The following is a 26,513-nucleotide window of genomic DNA, read 5'->3' on the forward strand; positions in this document are numbered from 1 at the left end:
ATGCTGGGAAAACATACTAGCCCACACACTGTTCCTGGTCATCCGGCCCCATGGCTCTCTCCTGGTATTTTCTACCTGGGCCTCACGTTCTTGGGCTGGGTGGGCCTGCTGCAGGGACACCCCCAGTGCTTGGATTATGGGCCACCCTTCCGTCCTCCTCTCCACCTGGAGTTTTGCTCGGACTATAACTCCTTCGGCTGCTGTGATCAACGCAAGGACCACCGTATCGCTGCCCGGTACTGGGACATCATGAACTACTTTGACCTGAGGGGCCACGAGTTGTGTGGAGGTTACATTAAAGACATCCTTTGCCAGGTGGGTCTTCCTATAAGGAGGGGAGAGAGCCAGTTTGGAAAAGTGCTTTCTGGCTTTAGAGTGCTGGGCTGAGAGGCAGGTCCTGGAGTAGGGCGCTCCTGCCAGGTGCCTCCCTGGAGAGCTGGGGCGAGGGTGTGCGCTGGTTCTCCATACTCTTCCCTCTGAGGTGTTTTCCCAGGCAGCAGAAGTCTGAGAGGCATTCATAAGGTTCTCAGGGCAGCTGCTCTGTCCTGCCGATAGGAACCAGAGAGCTGGACACAGCATGCCTGTGGCATTTATGGATCATGCAAGGGAGACGGTAGTGGCCCCTGCCAGGGTGGGCACTTTGCAAAGGGAGCTTCTGTTATGGCAGTGGCAGCGGTGGCAATTGGGGTTCTGTCTGCAGAACTCCTGGGCTGCAGGGAGAGAGCCTCAAGTTGCTGGGCGGCAATGACTCAGAGTTTCTCTGCTCCAGGCTCGCCAGTAGCCAAAATCCACACTTGGGAGGCATCACCTTAGGTGAGCAGAGCTTGAAAACAAGAGGGTACAGGCTGTGCATACACATGCCAGTCTGTGGGGAGAGGGTGCCAATGGGAGAAGCTGCTTAAGAAAGCAGCACTCTCGTGATGTGATGGAAGTCCAGGCTGACCTTTGACCTGATATCTCCCAGAGTTAGTGCTATTGTGTGGCTGTCCCAGGGCTTCTTTTCCACCATGGTCACTGTTCCCAAGAATACTGGCCTCCCCAGCTCTAGGCATGGGCACAGGCATCCCAGGCAGGCATCACAGTACAGTTTGAGTCAGAGGGCGGCCACCTTGGTGGCATTGCCCTGGGGCTGTGCTCTCATGCCAAGGCACTATCCCTTAGCTGCTTCCTGGAGATTTGATTCTGAGATGAGCATGTGTGGTGTGCGTGTGTGTGCAGGCGCACGCACATGTTCTCGTGTGGTGTGGTGTGGTGTGTATGTGTGTGCATGTGTGTGTGTGTGTGCAGGCGCATGCACATGTTCTCGTGTGTGGTGTGTATGTGTGTGTGTGTGCGTGTGTGTGTGTGTGCAGGCGCACGCACATGTTCTCGTGTGTGGTGTGCATGTGTGTGTGTGTGTGTGTGTGTGTGTGCAGGAGCATGCACATGTTCTCATGTGTGGTGTGGTGTGTATGTGTGTGTATGTGTGTGCAGGCGCACACACATGTTCTCTTGTGTGGTGTGGTGTGGTGTGGTGTGCATGTGTGTGTGTGTGTGCAGGCGCACGTACATGTTCTCGTGTGTGGTGTGGTGTGTATGTGTGTGCATGTGTGTGTGTGTGTGCAGGGGCACGCACATGTTCTCATGTGTGGTGTGGTGTGGTGTGGTGTGGTGTGTATGTGTGTCTTTACTGAAGCTCACTGTCAGGTGTCTTTCTCCATCACCCTTCACCTTATGTTTGGGGACAGGGTCTCTTGTAAAATTGGGACCCCCTCACTCAGGTAGGTGACTGGCCAGTGAGCTCCAGCTGTCCTCTGCCTCTGGTCCAGTGCTGGGGTTGCAGGCACAGTCGCCCGGCTGGGATACAAACGCAGGTCCTCATGTAAGCACAGCTCTTCAGTCACCGAGCCGCCTCCTCAGCCCCAGGAGCTGGGCTTTACAAGTAGCATGGGAGTCCTCTACTGAAAACCTCCCTCCTTCCCGAGTCCTCTCCGATTCAGGAGCCACACTCAGCTGCTCCCTTGTTTCATGGACTTGAAGAATGATGTCACCTTATGTGTGTCTATTTGCTACTTCCCCCCACTCTGTGGTCTAGACCTGAAAGTGATTCTGCAGGTAGTTACGACCCTTGCCTTTCTGGAGTCCTGTTGGCTTCGGGTCTCAGGACCTCTTGGTTACATCACAGCAGAGTAAAGCACCAGCGTCATGTCTGGCCCCTTTCTGCACCGGTTCTCTGAACTTCAGGAAGTATGAGCTCCATGAGAAGCTGACTGTGTACTTTGCTCACCATTGCTCGTGGGGCCTGCACACGGGAGAGATGCAAGGGGACAGTCACACAGCAGAGAATCTTCTGGGCCCGAGTTTCTCCCCCTGAAGAAACGCTGGTTTTGTTTCTGAGATGAGTCAAAACATCTTGGCCAGCTCTAAATGGCTGCCTTAGCATGCCGGGGTGATGGTTATGTTTCCGCTGTCAGTGCTGTTCCCCAGTATTTCATCATTTCGCCCTATTTCTCCTCTCTTCTCTCTTTGCTTCAGTCTCCAAGAGTGAGCTGACACTAGAGAGTGCATCAGTTTGGTTTGTGTAGCTCCTCTGACAAACAGCCTTGGATGGACCAGACAGTCCAGGGGGAGACACTGTGCATCTCTGGGTTCCTTTGTTTCCCCCTGCCTGGTTGCCAAGGGCTTGCTCTACGGTGTCCGATCAGGGGAAATAAGTGAGAACCACAGAACTCTAATAAACATGAAAAGTGATTCTATCCCTCTGTAAAGGGGACAAGTTGCTCGGATTGAGAACTGCCATTGGTCTGGGATGCTTGGCTGACAGGATCACCTCTATCCTGCTGTCCCAAATTCTGTCCTTTCAACCTTACGTCTTAGTTACCTTTCCATTGTTGTGATAATATGCCATGGCCAAGGCAACATATAAAAGAAAGCATGGGCTTATGGGTTCAGAGGGTTAGATCCCATGAAGGCCAAGTGAAGGGAACAGCAAGAGATCCCATCTTGATTCATCTTGCAGAATGAGAACACTTGGAAGTCCCTGAGACTTTTGAAACCACAAAGCCCCCCCCCCCCCCCCATGACACACCTCCTCCAAGGCCACAATCCCACCAACTGGGGACCAAATATTAAAATCTATGCACCAATAGGGGCCATTCTCATTCAAACCACCGCAACCGCCATTTTTACTTCCCAAGTCTCCCTTGCCTCTGTTTGCCAGCACTACAGGGAGCTGATGGTAGACCCACAGAATTCTGTTGTGTTGTAAAGAGGGGCCAATTGTTTGTCCCGGCCTCCTGGTTAGCTTACACCCGAAATAATCACACAGAAAACTGTATTAATTAAAACATTGCTTGGCTGTTAGCTCTAACTTCTCATTGGCTAACTCTTACATCTTGATTTAGCCCATTTCTATTAATCTATGTATCGCCATGTGGCTGTGGCTTACTGGCAAGATTCTAACTGGTGTCTGTCTGAGGTGGAGGATCCTTGGCTTCTTTGACTCTGCCCTTCTTCCTCCCAGCATTCAGTTCTGTTTTCTCCACCTACCTAAGTTCCGACCTATCAACTAGGCCAAGGCAGTTTCTTAATTCATTAACCAATGAAAGCAACACACAAACAGAAGGAACTTGTACACCACTTTTGTCTCTGAAATTGCTGTAGCCCAGGTCCTAGACTCTATGAGGTCAATCAGCAGATACTCCTTCGGACATTTAAGCCTTATATGCTTATATGCAGTCTCATTACTGAAAAGCCAGATTTGACAAAGAAACCTATAGCTTCCAGCATAGTGCCCTGCCTATGTCAAACACAAATGTTAAATACATGAAGGAATGACTAAACATCTAAATCTCTGGGCGAGATCTTTGATTATATAAACTTGACTTGTTAACTATTTCAAACGTGAAGGAACATAGAATGGGAAATACTAACGCTAGGTGTCTGGGTTTAATAGACACGGAACTTGTGCCATGTTGCTTCACCTTGAGGAAAAGGAAGAGTTGAAAGATGTAATACCATTGTTTTTAAAAAATATTCTTTTTGGGATAGAGAGGTTTTCCCTGAGTGGTTAAGAGCATTTGCTGCTCTTGCAAAATACTAGCATTTGGTTTCTAGCACCCATATGGTGGTTCACAATCACCTGCATCTCCAGTTCCAAGGGGTCTGATGCCCTCTTTGGGCCTCTGCCAATGCCTGCATACATGGTGCACATAAATTCATAAACACCCACATATACACATAAATAAAGATAGAGCTTTAAAAGCTATTCATCCATCTAATATAATTTATGTTTGTTTGTTTGGCTTGGTTAGTTTTTTCAAGACAGGGTTCCTCAGTAGCTATGGAGTCCATCCTGGAACTTGTTCTGTAGACCAGGCCGGCCTTGAACTCACAGAGATTCACCTGTCTTTCCCTCCTGAGTGCTGGGATTAAAGGCATGTGCCACCACCACCCAGCTAATAGAATCTTAAGTGTCAAGAACTAAGCTATTAAGAGCTATGGTGACCTGTGCAAGATCTAACTAGCAGCCTGTCACGAAATGGGGAGGATTCATGGGATCCCACCCCCTGAGGATTTATATCCTAGTTAACGATTGGTCAGAGAGGGAGAGATGTTTTCTTCAGTGGTATAACCACAGATAAGCTGCCTTGCTATTGTAAAGAAACCCTCACCCATTGTCCTGTAAACAGACCTAACAAAATTCACCACACACACACACACACACACACACACACACACACACACTGAAAGTAGATGGGGTGCTATTTGGAAAGAAGGAGATCAGCGAGAATGGGAAGGAGACAGGAAAGGTGATGTCGTGAATTATAAATGTGTCTTAAAATGTCATGATGAAACCCATTATTATGTAAAATTTAATATATGCTAATAAATATTTTGGAAAAGATCTAAGCTGCTGAAATGCTAGGCACAGTGTGGTGAATATATGAGGGTTTTTTCCTCCAGGTTTATCAACTCTGTTAGAAAGCTGGGTCCTGGGGAAATGATTAATAGCAATTTGTAGGCAAACCTCCAGAATCCAGATTCCCTACTAGACCATTGCTCCTCTCTTTTTGCTTGCTCAAACTGAGATCAAATTTCTGGTTTCTCTTCCAGGAGTGCTCTCCTTATGCGGCCCACCTCTATGATGCCGAGAACCCTCAGACGCCCCTCCGGAACCTTCCTGGCCTCTGCTCTGACTACTGCTACGCCTTCCATCACAACTGCCATTCTGCCATCTCCCTGCTAACCAATGACCGCAGCCTCCAGGAGTCTCATGGAAAGGATGGCGCCCGCTTCTGCCACCTCCTCAACCTTCCTGACGAGGACTATTGCTTCCCTAATGTGCTGAGGAACAGTCAACTCAACCGCAACCTGGGCATGGTAGCTGAGGACCACCAGGGCTGCCTGCAGCTCTGCCTGGCCGAGGTGGCCAATGGGCTGAGGAATCCCGTGGCCATGGTCCATGCTGGGGATGGCACCCATCGCTTCTTTGTTGCTGAGCAGGTAGGCGTGGTGTGGGTCTACCTCCCTGATGGCAGTCGCCTGGAGCAGCCCTTCCTGGACCTCAAGAGCATGGTGTTGACCACACCGTGGATTGGGGATGAGAGAGGATTCTTGGGGCTGGCTTTTCATCCCAAATTCCGCCGCAACCGCAAGTTGTACATTTATTACTCATGCCTGGGCAAGAGGAAGGTGGAGAAAATCCGGATAAGTGAGATGAAGGTTTCTCTGTCTGACCCTAACAAAGTGGACCCCAAATCAGAGAGGTGAGACAATCTTATGAGAACCTGAAATCATGCTCCCAAATGATGCCCATCCATTCTTGGGGTGACGGTGAAGGAATGGGCCTGGGTTCTGAGCACTAGCCTGAAATGTTAAGAAAACAGGCTGGACAGATGGCTCAGGGGCTAAGAGCAGTTGCTGCTCTTGCAGAGGACCTGAGTTCAGTTCCCAACACCTACACAGCAGCTCACAACCATCTGTAATTCTAGTTCTAGGGGATACGATCTCCCCCTCCTGGCATCTGCTGGTACTGCATACAGGTGGTACAGAAAAGAAAACATACTTACAAGGAAAGATTAATACACATAAGAAATATTGAGTCAGTACTGATGAATGAGAACAACCTGGGTAAGTCTAGAGAGAAGCGTCCTCATGGGGTGTAGCCCTTGCTTGACTGCCCTAGTTAGAGTCATGTTTGCTTGTGTTTCCCAAGGAGAAGCCAGGACTGGCAGCCCAAAGGAATTTTAAGGTGATTATAGATCATATATTAAACACAACAGTCGCCTCTAACTAATTGTGTGACCACTAGAAATCAAACCCTTTGCATTTAGTATGGGATTTCTCACTTGCATGGTAGCTATGGCCTAAGGCCGTAAAGCTATTTGTGCATGGGTAAATGATGCAATAGTTTCATTCTGTGGTTGTGATGGGTCCCTCGAGCAACAAGTTAGAGGAGGGGAGGCAGGGCAGGACCTCAGACAGTAACTTGAAGGTAGACCTGCTTGCTTTTCCATGCAGCTTTACCTCCAACTGAGGGACTCATTCCACAGTCAATAAGTACAGCAGGAGCAATAGAGGATGCACTTGGTAGCTGGTTTATTCTCAGCTTCCTTATACAGCCCAGGACCGCCTGTCTAAGGATGGGATACCCACAGTGGGCTGTGCTCGCCCACATCCATTACCAATCTAGAAAGTTGGCTCTCTCCCTACAACAGTCTCCTGTACACAAGCCCAGAAGGCAGTCCAAAGAGACAGTCACTCATTTGCAACTCTCCACACAGGTGACTCTGTCACCATGCTGCTCACCAGGACAGATGAGACACTAGTTCTAGCTGGCTCCAAGGTCATCGTTGTCTCTCCGTAACTCTGTCTTCTCCCTTTCTTTCTCCTTCCTGCCTGGCTCTTTTCCCATTATAGACAGACTAAAGGACTGGAAAGAACAGAATGACCTGCCACATTTGCCTTTCTAAGGAAGGAATAGGAAGTTCTGGTGGAGTAGAGAGAGTAAGGCAAGCCCTGCAGATGACTGGCTGTCACCCTAGCTGTGTCTCAGCTTGCGAGGTCATGGTTTGAGAGAAGAAAGGACCACAAACCTCTAGGGATGCAGACTGCTTGCCTGACTTGTGTAAAAGTACTAGGTTCAATCTCTAGTACTGGAAAAAAGATAAAAGATTCACAAAGGAAATATACCAGGAAACATGGGGACCCTTATGCCCCAAGACACCTCCTTTGTGGTCCTTGGAGACTGAAGCCAGGTTCAGCTAACTTTTGCAGATCTTGGTGGCTTGGGCCAAGCAACTTCTGGGTGTCTTGAGAACATGTGGCTTCAGCCTTGCCAAAACCTAATGTCTAGTTTCTTTTTCTCTTCCAGGGTCATCTTGGAGATAGATGAACCAGCCTCAAACCACAATGGTGGACAGCTTCTTTTTGGCCTGGATGGCTATCTGTACATATTCACTGGGGATGGAGGGCAGGCTGGGGATCCCTTTGGCAAGTTTGGAAATGCTCAGAACAAGTAAGCAGGATGGAGGCTGCGGCTGTTGCTCCTTTTGAGAGTTCCTCTGGGACAGTGTTCTTTCTGCCAGAGTCCAACTCAGAAGATCCAGTCCCTTCCTCTGGAGCCAGGGAGAGGGGCCTTTGGTGTCTGTCTTATAAATAGTACAGAATACTTTTCTAGTTAATATTATAAATACTTAATGCAGCCGGGTGCGGTGGCCCACACCTTCAATCCTAGCACCTGGGAGGCAGAGGCAGGCGGATCTCTGAGTGTGAGGCCAGCCTGGTGTAGAGTGAGTTCTAGGACAGCCAGAGCTACAGTGCGGGACCCTGTCTCAATAGATAGATAAATAAATAAATACTTACTATAACTACCACAGCGCTGTGTAGAAAAGAATTTAAAAATTGAATGCTAGCAGGATGGTCTATGACAACCGCCATTTAATTCGACGTAACAGTAGTACTGGACAGTGTGTCCCCAGCTCTGTCCTAGGCCCTGAGACACACGGGAAGCCAGCTGATCAGAGCTGATATATACTGAGCGCCCAGTATGTTGCCAGCGACCGCTTCATTTGGGTTGTATATTATTCTGGAGAACCTGACATGCTAAAGGGCAAGAAAAGCTTCATCCGTTTTAGTTGTAATGACACCAGTACCAGACCTCGTGTAAGCGTGGATGAAAGGCCCCTGTGAAGTGTAGGGGTCATGGTCTGCATTTTACAGCCATGCCAAAGAGGAACCGTAGGTAAATGGCAGAGCCCAAGACTGGCACCCTGGTATCAGAGCCACCCACGCCAGTCTGCCCTTTGACTCAGGAAGCGCTTGTGCTCGCTGTTCATAGGAGTAAAATATTAATGTCAGTCATACTAAGCTAGTGTCTGCCGAGTGCTGTCCCTCAGGGATTTGACCAAGAACCATGTGCGTAATAGTTCATAAAATGTATGGTTACAGCAGCAATGCCGCACGGTGTTATTTGCCTACAGCAGTCAAACTCGTTCCAAGATCTTCTCAAAAAAGAAAAAAAAGTCTTTTTCCTGAGCACACTGCTGTCTGGGGAAAAATAAAGCCATTACTTATTTTCAAATTTATAATATTAGACTGAATTGGAGAGCACCCATCGTTAAGAGAGAAAACAAAAGCTGAAGCACTGAGGGTTATGTGGTGCAGGATCCTGTCGCATTATTGAGTAGATCTCCTTGAGCCAGAGATGAGGAACTCTTAAGCGTCTTGTACAGATTTAAAAGAACCAAGTAGGCCACTTTCACCTAGCTTTCTCTCCTGGCACCAGCTCTCAGTGTGATCTGCACCCCCCTCCCACCCCTCGTGTCCGCATCCTCCCCACCCCCTATCTCTCTTCTGGTCCTTGCTCACCTGGGCCTCTTTTTTGGCTTTTTGTGTCTTTCAGAAGCTCTCTGCTGGGGAAAGTGTTGAGGATTGATGTGAATGGGGCAGGCAAGGATGGCCGGCCGTATCGAGTGCCCCTGGACAATCCCTTTGTTTCTGAGGCAGGGGCCCACCCTGCCGTCTACGCCTACGGGGTCAGAAACATGTGGCGCTGTGCTGTGGACCGAGGGGACCCCGTCACCCGCCAGGGCCGGGGTCGGATATTCTGTGGGGACGTGGGCCAGAACAAGTTTGAAGAAGTTGACCTCATTGTCAAAGGCGGGAACTATGGCTGGAGGGCAAGGGAAGGATTCGAGTGTTATGATAAGAGGCTTTGTCACAACGCTTCCTTGGGTAAGTAAGACGCTGTCTAGGCTTTTGGAATGAGTTGACTAGGTTGCCAGTGGAGACAGCGGTACACAACCTGAGTACCCTGAAGGCTATCTCCATGGTAACTGATTGTTGGGTTGTGGGGTGCTACCTCTGCTGCCCCAGACAGTGACACCAGACACACTTTGGCCATGCTTGTTTGAAAGTCGATCCTGCTGGGTATAGTACTTGCCTAGAATTCCAGTGCAAGAGGCAGAGGCTGGAAGACTGTGATTTCAGAGCCAATTCTGACAGCCCACAGGGGGCGGGGAGTAGCTCCCTAATATTGGCTGATCAGTTATTTTCCTATTGTTCTAGCTCCCTGTGGCTGCCTTTCATTGACTACTGTGAGGCTTGTTTTTATCTCTGCTTCTTGAGACAGGGTCTGAATAAGCCTGGACTGACCCTGACCTTAAATCCATGATCCTCCAGCCGCAGCCTCCTGAGTACAACACGAAACCCTTCTCTCTATCGCAACTTCCTCTGCTCAGATCACTGGCACACAGGTTCTGATCTACAGAATGGAATGTTGGCCAACTCTGGAATAGAAGATAAGCCAGTTGATATTGATTTGGGGCCAGTGAGACAGCTCGGTAGATAAACCTGAGTTGATCCTGGGACCCAAGTGAGGGAAGACTTGAACCAGCTCCTGAAAGTAGTCTTCATGGCAAGGGCTCAGTGCATCAATGTAAAACTCCTTTTAAAAGATGGGTTCAGCTGGTGTATGCCGGGCATAACGCATTTACATTTTGGGTGAGCTGGGGTAGAGGAAGTGACTGTGCTTTAAAGAAGTTCCTTGAGAGACTTTTAGGCATACTATTTTAAGAACCATTGGTACAGCAAACTTGATGGCTGCATAAACTTTAAACACAGTCTCCCAGTTGGGACGGTCCACTAAAATGGTATTCCACACATAGGGAAGAGAGCAGCCCCTCAAAATCAACAGTCAAGGGCTGTTTAGGAGCTTCCCTTGCTTCCAAGTTGAAAACTGACTAGCACCTCTTCTTCCTCCTCCTCTTCCTCTCCCTCCTCCTTTCCCTTTTCCTCCTGCGCTTGAGGAAGGGTCTCACATAACCCAGCCTGACTTTATGCTTATTGACCCTTCTGCCTCCACCCACGTCTTCAGACTTCCCATATGCTAACACCTGAGTATTTTCCATGAGTCTAAGAAGGGAACCAGGGAGGGGATTTAAAGGGAAGCTTGCATTTGTGATTGGTCTGTTGAGAAAAAAACAAACACAACCTAAAAACAATTGAGTCAGTTGTCTGGCTTACTGGTGGCCAAAAGCTAAATCAGACAATTGAATTCAGAAGTTCATGTTTGATTCCCTAGACCGCTCCACCGAGGCAGAATCTCTGTTCTTTTTTCTCGGTCCTGATAGATGACATTTTGCCCATCTATGCTTATGGCCATGAAGTGGGCAAGTCGGTCACGGGAGGGTATGTCTACCGTGGGTGTGAATCTCCCAATCTTAACGGCCTCTACATCTTCGGGGACTTCATGAGCGGGTAAGGAAGTATTTATTTACCTTTTTATTTATTTGTTTGCTTTTTGAGACAGGGTACTGCTATTTCTGGTTGACCTACAGCTAGCTCACTATGGAGAACAGAATGGTCTCAAACTTATGGTGATCCTCTTGCTTCTTAGAGGTGTGCTTTACCATGCTCAGTTAAGACCCAGGGCTAATATTTAAGGACCCCCATTTCTTGGTGGGAAAATAATCTCTGAAGTGGAAATACGGATTCCTACAACATAAGGTTTTATTTTTCATCTAGTCGACTTATGGCTTTGCAGGAAGATAGGAAAACCAAGAAATGGAGAAAGCAAGATATCTGCCTGGGCAACTCGTCCTGTGCCTTCCCGGGGCTGATCAGCACCTACAGCCAGTTCATCATCTCCTTTGCGGAAGACGAAGCGGGTAACCTGTTGCAGTCCTGTTGGGTTGTTCTTCCGTAACCATGGGCTCTGGCTGCTTGTCTGTTGTTGTTTGAACAGTCGCTTCTCTCACGGCAGTCCATGGGCAGAGTCTCATAACACGCTGGGTAATTAGTAACCTTGGTGTCCAGGTGGTGCAGCCTTTATCTCCGGTGTCCGGGGAGGAAACAGGTTGGCTGTTGATTGTCCCACATGCCACCCTGTTGAGGTGGAAGAGCTCACTTCCTCATGAGGGGCTCTGTGCTCTTATCTCTGACTTTGGAGAGGCTCACATACTCCCCTTCTGCTGACTTTATTTTAAAACAATGTATGATGACGCGGGCAAGGCACCAGTGGGTCAGACTAAATGCGCAGCGCATTCTTATCCCCTTGGGTGGGAGGAGATGTGTGATCATTGATTGGGTTAGGGTCTTCCTGACTCTGCCTAGGGTTAGTAAGAAAGAGATCTGGGTGTCAAAGGTGTATGGGGGCGGGTAGGCAGCAAGGTTAGTTGACAGAAGAGGCTAAGAACATCATTGATCATTGAAGCCAAGGCATGTATTCATGTCTGAGGAACATGTGTACTCTTAAAAATACAGAGCCAGAGATCTCATTTTTAATTTCAGCATTCCATTAGTTAATGTTTCATTTTGAAAGGTTAAAATTTAATATTTTAAAGAAATTACATTTTGTTTACCTAAGTACACACAGGATATTTTGTCAACATGTATAGTGGCACAAAGGTAATGAGATGGTGCCATAGGCTGTGGATGGAGTTTGTTGCTAGAGTTCCTGAGGCTCTGGGTGCATGCCTGTAATACTAATATTTAGGAATGGAGGCAGGAGAATCAGAAATTCAAGATTTCCTTAGCTACAGGGCAAGTCTGAGACTAATCTGGATGTATGAGACCTTGTCTTACAATACATACACACACACACACACATACATACACATACACACACATACACACACACAGAGAACACACACACACATACACACACAGAGAGAGACACACACACTGAGACATACATAAAGACAGAGATAGACACAGAAATAGAGAGACACAGAGACAGACAGATGAAGAGACGAAGAGACAGAGACAGAGAGCACAGATATCAAAGCCGAGTGTCTATGAGTTATAGATACCTGAGATTCTTCATAGATGTGAAGCCAGGGTTGCAAGTCTCTGAGTTTAGCCTCCTTCCATTTGGGTCCTCAGAGTGACTGCACAGGAACCTAGCTTGAGTAAGTAATAAGGAAATCCAGTCAGCCCTCTTGCTTTTCTTTCACTTAGCTGCTAGATAGATACTTTGAGAGGAACATTCTATAACAGCAGAGGGTATTTCGGGAGAGTCAAGAATTTAAATAGAGGAAGTCTATGTGAGTTGCAAATTGGGAATCCAAATACATAAAGAAGTAGAGACGCCAGAGGCTGGCAGAAGTCTGCTCAGTGAAGAGAGAATGGATTGGTGCAAGCCATCCACCCTGGTGGGGCATCTCTGCTGGATCCCCCCAAAAGGTAGATAAAGCCCCACCCCCAGAGGCTGGCCTGCCTAGAGACGTGCATCTTCTGGAGGCTGGCTTCTCTGAAACAGGGCAGAACCCTGACTTCGGAGGTTTGCTGTGTAGAGGCTGTAGGCATCTGTCACAAGAAGAAAACAGTCAGGACTCCTGGCAAACAAAGCTAGTGGCCCCGACTGAATTCTGGGAAGCGGGACTTGGCCAACGCTTTGTCCCAGGTCAGCCCTGAGGCCCTAGAAGCTGCCCCCAGGCGAGCTCCTTTCTCTTGCACCTTCACCAAGCAGGCTCCACTTCATGTCTTTTGTGTATTCTTTCCCACTGAGGCTCTTCTAGATGAGAAGGTCCTTGTCCCCTGCACCAGTTGCTGTGTTAGGTAAGCGGTTTTTCAGTGGCCCTAGCCTTCTGCCTCCTCTCTTGCCACAGTTTACCCGTGGAGCCCTTAGACTTGAAGTGAGGCTCAGTGAATGGCTGGCCCCAAGCTATTCGTGGGCCTGTTTGTAAGCTGATCTAAGGAAGGATGCTTGCAGCAAGTTTCCCTGTGTTACTGCTATCTCTCTGCCTAAAACAGGTATTAAGGGACTGGCAAGACAGGTCAGCTGGTTGAGGTGTCACTGGACCTGACAACCTGAGTTTGATCCCAGAGAGAGAACTGAAAATTGTCCTCTGATCACCACATACTTACTGTGGTATACATGCCCCTCACATACACAAAATTAACAAATAGAATATAAAATAGATATTAAAGATATTAGCTGGATACCACAGATAAAATTTGCCTTTTGTAATCTCCTTCCTAAAGATAGAACTGGAAGTCTATGGCATGTTCACAACATATACATTATACAGGCTGTAGACATGGAAAATGAACACGCAGTGAGACAGCCCTGTCCCCAACTGTGGAGTTTCTATATAGTTTGGAGGGGTTTGGTGTTGGCGTTTCAGTCAGATAGTACTAATTGAATCCAGAGTAGGATGTGTCCCAACTCCTTGGACCTCTTCTCAGAACAGCTACAAACTACGTTATCAGTATGTGAAGTCACAGTGTCTTCAACACTTGTCACCCTGGGTAGCAGACTCAGCAGACACTAAGAGCCTCACGCTGCAGAGAAACACATGGTCACTGTTCTCTACAGATCTGAGGACGAAAGCTGTTAAATACAGCCGTAGAACTGTCACATTTGCAACTTCCCGATTGTCTTCCACAAAGGGGACAAAAAGTCACATGAGCCGTGTAAGTGAATCTGATACACTGCGCACTGTGTCACGTTGGCAGAGTGGCCGAGGCTCGTGTGCCAGAGATAAGGAAGAAGAGAAGGCCGGAGAACTGACTCGGTTGTTGGGTGCCTGCAGGCAAGCATGAAGACCTGAGTTCAGTTCCCTGGCACCCAGGTAAAACCCAGGTGAGGCAGTGTGCAGCTATAACCTCAGTGCTGGAGAGGCAGAGGCAGGCGGACCCAGGAGCTCAGTGGCCTAGCCAGCCTAGGTCCTGATTCCATAAGAGACCCTGCCTCAGAAAAGCAGCTGGAGAGTAGTCAGGGAAGACACTCAAGGTCAACCTCTGGCTTCCGCATGCTGTTGCATACGTGTGCACGTCATACATGTGAACATATACAGATCCTCCCCTCCTCCACACAAAGCACTAGTCACTGGTTGTCCCTCTACACCTCTCTGAGGCACTGTGGCTCTGTCTTCTCGATAAATGACTAGCTGGGTCTGTATGTAGGTTGGGAGGCCACCTGGGGTAGCACAGTTCAGAACTGGTGTTATGATAATTTATGTCTAGTATTACCAATGGGACACTGGAGCCGAGGCCCACCCTCAGACACAACCATGCTCCTCTTGGGCAGGTGCCAAGCCAGGTGAAATCAGACAAGAATGAAGATATTTCCTGACATGCAAGTAGGAAGGACTGGGAGGAAGCGGGCTCTTTCTAGAAGTGACACTGGAGCGTATGGCTGGGGATGTTTGGGATGGGGGTGTGTGGAGAAGACCAAGGGGAAAGATCGGAAGGGTGGGGGTGGACTGAGAAAGAAAATGCCAGAGTGAGGCTGACAGGACACAGGGATGAAGGGGCAGAGTTAAAGCGCCTGGCAGTTGGCCCCAGCCTGCACCCAAGCCTCACCTGTGTGGAATGACTGGAGAAGGGAGTGGAGCTTCATTGATGTTTCCAGGAGGAAAGAAGGGATAGAGAAAAAAGCCTGGTGGATCCAATACACACATGGAGTGGCCTCTACTGGGCCTTGCTCTGAGATAGTCTTTGGGGGTTCAGAGATGAACTTTTGATGTGGGAGGTCCTTCTGCATATGTGCTGCTTTTATTGGTTAATGGATAAAGAAGCTTCTTGGGCCTATGACAGGGCAAAATAGAGGTAGGCAGGAAAACTAAACTGAATGCTGGGAGAAAGAAGGTGGACTCAGAGAGACACAATGGAGTTGCTGCAGGAGACAGACACGCTAGAACCTTGCCGGTAAACCACAAGCCTTGTGGTAAAACATAAAATAATAGAAACAGGTTAATTTAATATGTAAGAGCCAGCTAGAAATACACTTAAGCTACTGGTCAAACAGTATTGCAATTGATATAGTTTCTGTGTGATTATTTCAGGTCTGGGCAGCTGAGAATGAACAAGCAGCCTCCATCTACAAACTTTCCCCAAGAAACCTGCAGCCTCATGAGAGGCTGACAGGCAGGAGTCCAGAGCTCATCAATGGCATTCACAGATTTTAGTGCCACAGTTGCATTAGGTTGTTTTCTGTGTGTCCAGATGGTATGTGTTCTTGTTGCTGACTCCTGTTTCCTTAGGGGAGCTGTATTTCCTGGCCACTTCCTACCCAAGCGCCTATGCAGCACACGGATCTGTTTACAAATTTGTCGACCCCTCGAGGTAAGGGTTGGTGTCATTTTCTTCTCAGGAATTAGCTCATAGCTAGGTCTACGGATTGGTACTCCCTGTGAGACTTGTTTCCCAGCCTGAGGTGTCATTCAGTGGATAACTGACAAATAGATTTAGTCATTGCCCAGGGTCCAGCATAACGTAACAACTAGGCTTTCTGTCTGTGTAATCTCAGAAGTTCCTGGGAGAGGTTCAGCTGATCCCCAAGGCAGTGCCTTAGATGCCCTGCTCAGAGTAGCGTGTGGATTGGCACAGGGTGAACTCAGTCTGGGCAGCCTCCACTGTGGTCTGTTTCTGCACACAGCTCTTGTTCTCAGGCCTGAGCAGTCCAGCCTTCTGAGGGCTCTGGGTGGGTGATGATACTTTGACACTCTGGTGATTAAGTTTGCTGAGGAGATAATTGTCTTTCCCAAGAGCAGCTGTGAAGAACCAGACGGAAGGCAGGTGTAAACTTCTGTTGTTCTTCTTGAGAGGGGAGTCTCATTTTATTGTCTAGGTTGGCCTGGAACTCATTATGTAGTCTTGAACTCAAAGCAGTCCTCCTGCCTCAGCCCCCTGAGTGCTTGGATTGTAGGTGTGAGCCACAAAGACTGGCTGTTTGCACCTCTTTTCGTGTCGGCATTTATTATCCATGCACCAGGGAGACCACAGCAAGCATTATGCACACACATGTTGACCGGATGCCAAGAAGATAGCAAGCCAGTTGGGTCAGCACACTGGCCTACATGGGGTGAGGGTGACATCGGAGAGAGGGCTGGAGCAAAGTGAAGGCAGAGAGGGCTGGCAGGGATGTTCCCGCTCAGTGCCCAAAGTCCGTTTGTTTCAGGAGTTGAACATGTGCAGTTTAGGAATGAGCATGATGGTAGCTGGAGAGGAGGGCCATCCTTAGGGTCTGCGCCGGACCCTTTGAAGGGATTTTCCTTAAAGTGATTCGCCATTGCCCTTGTAACAGCTATTATCATCATCATCACCATCACCACCATCACCACCATCATCACCACCATCACCACCATCATCATCATCACCACCATCATCACCATCATCACCATCATCATCATCATCATCATCACCATCATCACCGTCATCATTACAATCATCTTCTGAACTCTTATTATGTGCTGGGCCTTGTCCAAGCATTTTTCTTTTCTTTTTTTTTTTTTGTGGTTTTTCGAGACAGGGTTTCTCTGTGGTTTTGGAGTCTGTCCTGGAACTAGCTCTTGTAGACCAGGCTGGTCTCGAACTCACAGAGATCCGCCTGCCTCTGCTTCCCGAGTGCTGGGATTAAAGGCGTGCGCCATCACCGCCCGGCTGCGTTTTTTTTTTAAACTCCATTCTTTATCAATCACGTATGGTGTGCCAGGCACACAGCTCTCAAACTTCACTATCTCCCTGTGAGCCATTGGAAACCCTCCTCCTTCTCCTCCTCCCCCTTCTTTCTTCTTCTTGTTATTGTTATTATTATTATTGCATTTCATAGAAGCATGTGTTGAGACTTTGAAAGGTGTCCTGAGCTGCTCTGATGTGGACCCAGTGCCTGTCACCATGCTGTCCTCCCCTTTTCATTGCCTGCTGAAGGCCCCGAGTACCCTTTTTCCTCTGCATCTAGCTCTGAGCCCACTCCTATAGCATCCACCCAGTCCTGTGGGCAAGAAAGGGCCCGCCCCAGTTCTAGTGAACCTTGATGTCTTAATTCTTGGGTCATCACCCTTCCTGCCCGTGTTTCTAGGCGAGCCCCACCAGGCAAGTGCAAATACAAGCCAGTGCCCGTGAAAACCAAGACTAAGAAGATCCGGTTCCGGCCGCTTGCCAGTGAGTCCCCTTCTGTGTTTTGGTTTTAGTCTTTGGTGCAGTCACATCTTTAACAAATCCCCAGGGTGGGGTGGGGGGTTCCTACCTCCATGGTTTTCTATTGGTGAGATTTATTTGTTTTATTTTCTGTGTGCGGAGGTTTTGCCTGCAATATAGACGTGCACTGTGTGAATGCAGGAGTCTGCAGAGCCCAGCAAGAGGCTATGGATCCCCTGGAACTCCAGTTGGTTGTGAGTCGCTGTGTGGATGCTGGGAACTGAATCTGGATCTTTGACAAGAGCAGCAAGTGCTCTAATGACTGAGCCATCTTGGGCTCCAATGGTCACAGTTTCTCTTTTAAGAGTTATGAGGATTAATAACTTGTAGTTCAGTATATACATCTCTCCTGCCAACTGGAATTAATGGGAGAGATACCTGCTTCTACCGTGATCTGTTGTTCTCTAGTCATTCATTCATTCATTCATGTAATTATTTATGTATTCATTCACTTGACAATATTTATTAGTACTTGCTTTGCAGGAGGTTCTAAGCTATTTAACAAAGGATGTTCAGTATCTCTGACCTATACAAATTCCAAGTCAAATCATAGGAGGACATGGAGAGCTAAATATATCATGAGGGTCTGGCACAAAAGGGGGTGCAGGGCACTGTGAGGGAGCCTGAAGTGAGGAATTCTTCATGGTAAAATGGGGAGTCACAGAAGACTTGCAAGAGGAAGGATATCATCTTAGGCAGAAATCCCCATCTCTGGAGTGACCCCAGTCCACAAAGGAAGGCATTTACTGCAAGACCAGAGAAGGATAGTAAAACAATATCAATGCAAAGAATTAATATCATAGCAAGCTGAGTATAGCAGAACTTACAGGACCTGCTCCTCAGGAGGCTGAGACTGGAGGATTGCTTGAGCCTGAGAGTAGGAGGCCAACTTGGAGAACTTGGCAAGAGCCTGTGAGGTCCCTTAGTGTTTCTTTGACAGCCACTCCCCAGGTTGCAGCTTTCTCACTGAATGAATGCTTACCTTCCAGCCACGGTTTTGGACTTGCTGAAGGAGGAGTCACAGAAAGTGGCTCGAAGATCATCCAATGCCCCCGTAGCTTCTGACTCAGACCGGGCTGCATCTCAGAAGGGCTCCCGCAGGAAGCCAACTTCTCCCACAAACAGAAAGAAAACACCGAGAGGGCCTGGTACCAAGAAGAGAGGCAGACTATGGTCTCCAGGTCCTCAGGGCAAGAGGGGGCAGAATCTCAACACTGGCAGGACCGGGATAAGGCAGGTGGCACCGCCCAAGTCTCCAGGCAGAAGCCAACAGTGACCTCTTGGGCAAGTTGGCTGATGAGACCAGAGATAGGAGAAGGCCTCACAAAGTGAGATTTGCTGCTGGCTGCTGGGGTGGGTCTCAGACAGTCAGGAAACCTGGGAGGAGGTGGGCGGGCAGAGCTTGACTCTAGTGTGTGTGTGGTCTTTCTCTCCTGGGAAATCTTGCTGACTGCTGAACACAGGAGCTTGGTCTGTGGGCAGCATTTCTGTGGCGAGACCACAGCCCGCATGACCCCACACCTGGCTTATGGCGTGCTCTTGTGTGCATACCTGCCTGGAATCCCATCCGATATCCCTTCACCCTGAGTAATAAATCAACTTTGGCTTACCCTGATGCATCCTTTGATCTCAGTGTTTGGCAGTGGGAAATCCAGCTTGTTCCAGCCAGCTTGCTTAAGCAGCCCACTCCACACTCCCGTTGTCTGTAAGTGACTGGCCCCTAAGTAAGCCCTCTGGAAGATAGATGGCCCCTTTCTTTCCTCCAGACAGAAGCCCACGCACCGAAGACAAGCAGGTTCAACTCTGATCCTCCAGCTCCCAGTATCTGGGCTCAGCCAATGGCTAGTAAACACAACTGCACTGCATTTGGGGTCCTCTGATTTGCCGACTCTGTATGCTTTGCCTTGAAATCACCTGACTCCACTTCTTAGCCTTGTTGTACATCTCTGTGGAAGATAGGAAGGTGGTCTTTTTTTTGTTTGTTTTTGTTTTTTTGACCGGACTTGGCAGTGAGGAAACGGCAGTCAGCCAATGGTCCATCTCAAAACATTACGCTTCCCTCTGTGAGGGCCTCAGTGAAGGGCTGTGGCTTCTTAACCACAGGAGGAATTATGAACTAAAGTGTGTGTGTGGGGCGTGGGGCACTGGAGAGATGGCTCAGAAATAGCACTGGCGGCTCTTCCAGAGGACGTGGGTTCAGTTCCCAACACACACACAACAGCTCACAACCACCTCTAATTCCAGTTCCAGGGGATTCAGTGTCCCCTTCTGGCTGCTATAGGAACCAGGTACACACGTGGTTCATATATACACATGCAGGCAAAATACACACACACACATACACACACATACACACACACACACACTTAAGAAAGAAAAACTAAGAGAGGAAGTGAGGTTCTGGCGGTTCTCCAAAACCTGAATTACACCCAGAACACTGAGGGATGCTGAGTTTCAAGAGGACAAGCATAGCACGCTATGGTGGCCGAGGGCTTTATAGCACAGTACAGTGGTTTCTAAAAGACTTCTAGGGGTTAAGTGGGCTCTGCTCTAGATGGGATGAATGTACTCTGGACTTTTTTGTTTGTTTGTTTGCTATGTTTGTTTGTTTTCTGATAGAAACCAGTTGCCTCTTTCTTTGCCATAGGCACACTGGCTTGCGCTGCACCTCCCCAGCCTTTCCACAAAAACACATGCGCAATAAAACACATGCGCTGGTGCTTGCAGATCAAGCGGTGGGGCTGGGCGGCGACAGGGGCAGAAGGATAAGGTCTGGTCACGACAGCTGCGGTGATACAAGTGTACGGCAGGAGACAGCTCCGCGCTGCCACCCACAGCGGCCTTGAGGAGAGACCTCTCCCCAGGCTAAGTCGGGTGCTGGGCTGCGCCCTCAGGGCAGGACTCTATGAAGCAGCGTTGGGGTGTTAAGAAGACATTTGAAGAGGTTAAAATATGGGTGTTAACCTGAGGCCGGAGGCTAAGAGAGCGGTTAGTAGTCATACAGAGTGGGCTCCATTCCCCTAGGTGTCTTAGTCACAGCCGTGCACGCGATTGTGGTGGCTCCGGATAACATACGTGAAGTTTCTTGGAAACCCTCTTTTTTCCTCCTCTTCCCGTTTTTGGTAAATGGATTCGCAGAGTTCCTGCGTCACCTTGGATAGCATTACATTCTGATAAGCTAAAACCACACTAACAAAATAGGGGACATGAATTATAATTAGACATTTTATTCAAGCCGGCAGCATTTTCAAGCGTTCTAAGCTGTGAAGCCTTTCTAACAACATAGCTTACATTCCCTTCCTCCTTTGTTCTAAGTTTTCTGAAGGGAAAACTCTTCTCATCTCATCTCCAGTCGGACCAGACACACTTCAAGAAGCCTCCAGTTTGTGTATCCTGACTGTCCCAGACACAGTTCTTCATTTGGCCCTGGCCCCGAAATCTGGGTGAAAAATCCCGAGTCTGGAAAATTCATGAGTTCAGAAAAGATTCTTGGCTCTCTACCCCAAGTGCCTGTGCACACAGGGCATCCTAGCATCCACAAGAAAACAGACTGGCTGTGACCACAAAGCAGTCGAGAACTTTCATTTTGGGAGTCCCTCCCCCGCCCTTGCCTTCTCGCAGGACAGGACCTTGGACCCAGGCTGGGCTGGCTGACTGAGGCTGCCACGTGTCGGCCACAGGCAGGGCGGTGTCCAGGTCCCGGTGGCCACATTCCCAAGGCCACCGTCAGAGATGGCCGGAGCGGCGCCACATCGCCTCCCACCGGCAGACCCGCGCAACTGCAGGCCTGGAGCCTTCCCACAGAGAGAGAGAGAGAGAGAGAGAGAGAGAGAGAGAGAGAGAGAGAGAGAGAGAGAGAGAGAGAGAGAGGGAGGGAGGGAGGGAGGGAGGGAGGGAGGGAGGGAGGGAGGGAGGGAGGGAGGGACCCACCAGTACGTCGTACCCTCAGACCCCACCCCAACCCTTTGCGCCTCTTCTTGCTTTTGTTGAATTCCAGGATTTCTTTTTTTCCTGCGTCACTTCTAAAATACAGTAAGAATGCCTGGCATTCATGTGTATATCTGTAGAAGCAGCCCCAGGTGCTAACATCTTAGGAACCTCTTTCCCATTGAATCTTTTTTGTTCGCTTATTTATTTTAAATGATATTTTTATTCTTGGAGAGTTCCATATGCTTGCGCAACTGTCGGTTATGTCGACTCTCCTACTGACTCCCTCTAGCTCCCTCTAGTGCCTCCACCCCTCCCCTACAAGCTTCAGCTTCGAGTTCTCTGTTTTGATTTATCAGTTACCCCTTGAACCCAATTAGTGCTGCCTGCGCGCTCGTGAGTGTGGGTTCCTCCAGTAGGACGTGAGCAGATAGCCACAACTAATGAGATCGGATGCACGGGGCAGCTGTGCCAGACCCAAAAGTCAGCGTTCCACAGCTCCCCTGCCGGCTCTTCCATTCTGTCTGTCCCTTCTTTGAAGTTCCTGAAACATTGGATTCTGGGAGGTCGGTACAGACGACCCATCCACAGCTGAGCCCTGAGTTTTGTACTCAGCACCTTGACCTGTGATGTGTCTCTACATGAACCACCATCCACAGCCAAAGGAAGCTTCTCTGACCAAAGCCGAAAGGAGCACAGATCTGTTGGTACACGCATATTTAGAAGGTGTTTGATAGTTGATAGTAGGACCCTTTAGCAAGGAAAAAAGAAAAAATAAAAAAGAAAAAAGAGAGATACCCCATATTGCCTGACAGGGCCTATAATCTCATCAGCATGGGCTTTTGCTCAGGTTTACAGTACCAGGTATGAAATTTCTCCTGTGGGGCAGGCCTCACATCCGATCAGAAAGTGATTGGTTACCTGCTTAGCTGTTGTGCCCTTATATTCCAGGGGGCTCTTTCTGTGGTCTAATCAGTGTTGTTGCGTGCAAGGGTCACAGCTCTATCAGGTTATTGGTGACTTTCTCCTCTAGAGGCCTGCACCGCACCTCAGGCACTATGCATGCTAGCCAAGAGAGTTTCTTGCTCTCTGTGTTGAACATCGAAAGTTAGGGGTGTCTTCAGCAATAGGGTCTGACCATCTATCTATGGTGGGCAACCAGGAGCAGCAGTAATGGGCTGTACTGTTCTGGGTATCTCTGGAGACTCCTTAAACAGTAACTCATAGGGAGGTACGGCCTGCCTGGCATTGAGATTTCATTTAATAACTTATGTCTTCTGGGAACAGTATTACTCACTCATGTGGGGTACTTCTGTTCAATATCTATCTTCTCTCTCTCTCTCTCTCTCTCTCTCTCTCTCTCTCTCTTAAAATTAATGGCTTTTAATTAGGCTTCTTCATATATCCACACTTTGGGCTAATCCACTCCCTGCCATCCCAGCTCCTAAATCCCCCTGTCCCATGTAAGTCTTTAACCCTTATTGTATTCCACCTCTCTCTTTCCTGTCGCCTGTGTTCTTATTGCATTCCACCTCTCTCTTTCCTGTCGCCTGTGTTCTTATTGCATTCCACCTCTCTTTCCTGTCGCCTGTGTTCTTATTGCATTCCACCTCTCTTTCCTGTCGCCTGTGTTCTTATTGTATTCCACCTCTCTTTCCTGTCGCCTGTGTTCTTATTGTATTCCACCTCTCTTTCCTGTCGCCTGTGTTCTTATTGTATTCCTCCTCTCTCTTTCCTGTCGCCTGTGTTCTTATTGTATTCCACCTCTCTCTTTCCTGTCGCCTGTGTTCTTATTGCATTCCACCTCTCTTTCCTGTCGCCTGTGTTCTTATTGTATTCCACCTCTCTCTTTCCTGTCGCTTGTGTTCTTATTGCATTCCACCTCTCTTTCCTGTCACCTGTGTTCTTATTGTATTCCACCTCTCTCTTTCCTGTCGCCTGTGTTCTTATTGTATTCCACCTCTCTCTTTCCTGTCGCCTGTGTTCTTATTGCATTCCACCTCTCTTTCCTGTCGCCTGTGTTCTTATTGTATTCCACCTCTCTCTTTCCTGTCGCCTGTGTTCTTATTGCATTCCACCTCTCTCTTTCCTGTCGCCTGTGTTCTTATTGTATTCCACCTCTCTTTCCTGTCGCCTGTGTTCTTATTGTATTCCACCTCTCTTTCCTGTCGCCTGTGTTCTTATTGCATTCCACCTCTCTCTTTCCTGTCGCCTGTGTTCTTATTGCATTCCACCTCTCTCTTTCCTGTCGCCTGTGTTCTTATTGTATTCCACCTCTCTTTCCTGTCGCCTGTGTTCTTATTGCATTCCACCTCTTTCCTGTCACCTGTGTTCTACTGTCCCCTTTAACTGATTTTTTTTTTGTGTGTGTGATTGGAAGATGAAGAAGATGATGATGGAACCATTTTGTGTGGGTCCTGAGGAAGCATGCATGAGAAAATGGGCATGGAATTTTTTTTATTATTAATTGTTCTTGCAAGTGCTAGGTGAAGCCATCCTGCTAGAGGAGGGCCACTTGTACAAACAGTGACATCAGAAGGCACTGGAAGGAACAGAAAAGGTCCATAGTTCCAGCGGTGCTGCCTAAACAGCTTCTGCATACCTGATGAGTGGGCATTTCCCCCTTCCCGGGAGCTGGGAGGAGAGAGCTGGGAGGAGAGAATCTTCCTCTGGGAGCTGGAAGAGAGGTGTGAGCCATTCTCAGAAAGGTGTGCTCTCTTGTTTCCTGCAAGACCATGGGCTGGAGCAAAGCTCTCGCTGCTGTCCTCGTTCCCAGGCTTACCCCTACCTGGAGCGACAGTGGACTCTGATGTCTCGTGGTCTCATCTCTGATGAGATGTTGACGGTCTTTTCATGGACTGGAGAGCAGCCGAGACCACAAAAAGTTCCAGGAAGTCTCCCAGCTACTCACTCCCACCAGAGCATCCCAGTGTGTCCTGATTGCCTGTGAGGTGGCAGTGGCCTTCAGCCCGGGAACCAGGATGTCTCAGGGATCTTAATTCTAACTGCACACTGGAGTGTCCCCGGGTCCCCGAGAGTCCCTTTCAGCTACTGTGTGGTTTAGTCATTCCTTTTGAAAAAACCTTGATATGATTCTATTTGAAAGCAAAATTGAAAATCACTGATAATTTTTTTTTCTTAATCTTGTAAATGGATGATCAGAAACTCTCAGCGCTGAAGTACAACCCCCCAGCATGAATGTTGGGTTGATTTTCTTACAGAGAGTAGTTAGACCTTCTTATCTGCAGGTCTCCGTCTAGACAGATTGCTGGGACAGTTCTGGTGGACTGTAGAGTGCGGTTGAGAGCTGAGACTGTTCTAGAACTTTTGGTCCTGGATTGGGTGCTAATTCTCATTTGGGGGTGGGGATCCTGGTTCCCTTGGTTGCTCTGCTGCTCCTAGCTGTATGACCTCGGTCAAGTGACTTGACATTTCTGAACTTCAGTTTCTTCGTGTGTAACAAATGTCTCTTTAGAGAGCCAGGACAGGCTCCTCGTGGGTTAAACAGCAGGAGGCAACAGAGGTCTCTGCACACCATTTGTGCTTTTTAGAAGACCAGTGGCCTAGCCATTATGTTCCTGGGGCAACGTGTTTGTGTTAAATGGTGGTGGCAGTAGTGCCTCCTCCTGTTCCCTCCCACCCTTCCTCCTCCCTCCTTTCTCCTTCCTCTCTACCCGCTTCTCCTCCACCACTTCTTCCACCCTTTCTCTTCCCTCTCCCCCCTCCTCCCACCCCTCCTTCCACTCATCACCTTTCTTCCTGCTGTGGCCAAATACCCGATAGAGTCAATCTAAGAGAGTAGAGGTTTATTTTGGCTCATCATTTAGTCCTTCATGGTAGGGAAGGCAATGGTGGCACATCCGTGGTGCTCGGAGCTTCTGGTGTGACTTGTTCCTCACCAGGGAAGTAAGGGGAGAATTAGGAATCGGAGAGCAAGTTCCAAGGACCTGTTTATAAACCCAAAGCTTGGTCCCTACAGCCTCCCACGTCCCAGCAAGTCTCCGTGCCCAGCACAGCCTCCCCAAACAGCGCCACCTACTGGGACCAAGTGTTTAAAGACATGAATGTATGGAGACATTTCACATCCAAACCACTAGACTTATGTACCTGTTTCTAGACACAAGGTTTTCAATCAGGGTGATTTTGTGTCCCCCATGGTAGGGAGCCGATTGCAACATCTGCAGATATTTTGGTTATTATAACATGATGAAGTTGGGGAGTGGGGGTGCTACTGGCATTTCCTGGGCAAAAGGCCAAGGGTACTGTTAAATGTTTGTGGTGGACGGGCAGCTTCACAGTAACACAGACTGTTTTGACCCAGTGATGCCAAGGGCAAGAAGTCCCAATCTCTAAACATCTGCAGTAACGGGGAATCTGACGTCGCTGGAGAGTGCGTGCCTGTAGCTCGCGCTTCTCGCACTGGGCAGGCAATGAGCAAGGACTTTGGGCAACGCCCGGCCAGCAGCCTGTCTATTCTTAGCGGCCACAGTGGAGACACTCTCTTCCTCTTAGATGTGAAGAGCCACGGCGACATGGCACCGTGAGACTAATCTTGCACCCCAAATTTAGAGATCTTGATCCGAAAGGTTAAATAAAGACAAGACGGTTGCATCAGGTCCCTTGGGAGGGCTATCTTTCTCCACGTCTGTGTTTGGGACACCTGGAGACGGCATTAGCTTGTCTGTCATGAACTCGTCATTTAGAAGCGACAGCTGCCAAAGAAGAAGGGTGAGGCAGGACTGGCAAGTAAAAGTCTCGCTCGGCTTCCTTGTTGGTGCCATGGGTCTTAGCTCATTTACCTCAAAGATAGAAAGATCATAAGACTTCCCGGCAAAGTGTTCCAGCTGAGTAAGGAGAGGAGAATTCATGTAAAACGCCCTCGGAGAAAACTATTTTCCCTAAAAAAGGACCTCCGAGGTCCTCTTGGCTGCTATTAAGCGGCTGATCAGTAGGTGGCGCTAGGTCACCACATAAGAGGATTCCTGCCTGGCCTGCAAATTATTTCTGTCAGTCTTGGAGTGCAACACACTCCGAGAGAGAAAAAATAGAGTAACAGGAAAGATTTAGTTCTTAAAATAAGTCAGCAGCTTAGTGAGGCAGACTCGACCGCGGCAGGTACATTTTCTTGCTTGAACTGGTGGAAAAGGACATTTGCTGCCAGAGGCTCTGGCTGCAGATAC

General features: G+C 48.6%; 1 protein-coding gene across 1 annotated transcript; it reads left to right on the top strand.

The window, feature by feature from the left end:
• On the top strand, positions 1-25,877 carry Hhipl2 (HHIP like 2). The gene is made up of 10 exons (XM_075987372.1): positions 1-315; positions 5,095-5,747; positions 7,355-7,498; positions 8,885-9,216; positions 10,614-10,740; positions 11,008-11,150; positions 15,471-15,552; positions 17,288-17,370; positions 18,396-18,639; positions 25,655-25,877. Exons 1-10 carry the CDS (start codon positions 1-3, stop codon positions 25,875-25,877), a joined length of 2,346 nt encoding a protein of 781 aa, XP_075843487.1.
• Positions 25,878-26,513: the final 636 nt, after the last annotated feature.

The sequence above is a fragment of the Microtus pennsylvanicus genome, chromosome 10, assembly GCF_037038515.1.
Source record: "Microtus pennsylvanicus isolate mMicPen1 chromosome 10, mMicPen1.hap1, whole genome shotgun sequence".
Classification (NCBI taxonomy): Eukaryota; Metazoa; Chordata; class Mammalia; order Rodentia; family Cricetidae; genus Microtus; species Microtus pennsylvanicus.

Coding starts and splice junctions, on each gene's coding strand:
- Hhipl2 (XM_075987372.1), top strand. CDS start 1: ATGCTGGGAAAACATACTAGCCCACACACTGTTCCTGGTCATCCGGCC. Junction 7,499..8,884: donor TTTGGAAATGCTCAGAACAA/GTAAGCAGGATG, acceptor TGTGTCTTTCAG/AAGCTCTCTGCTGGGGAAAG. Junction 9,217..10,613: donor TTGTCACAACGCTTCCTTGG/GTAAGTAAGACG, acceptor CGGTCCTGATAG/ATGACATTTTGCCCATCTAT.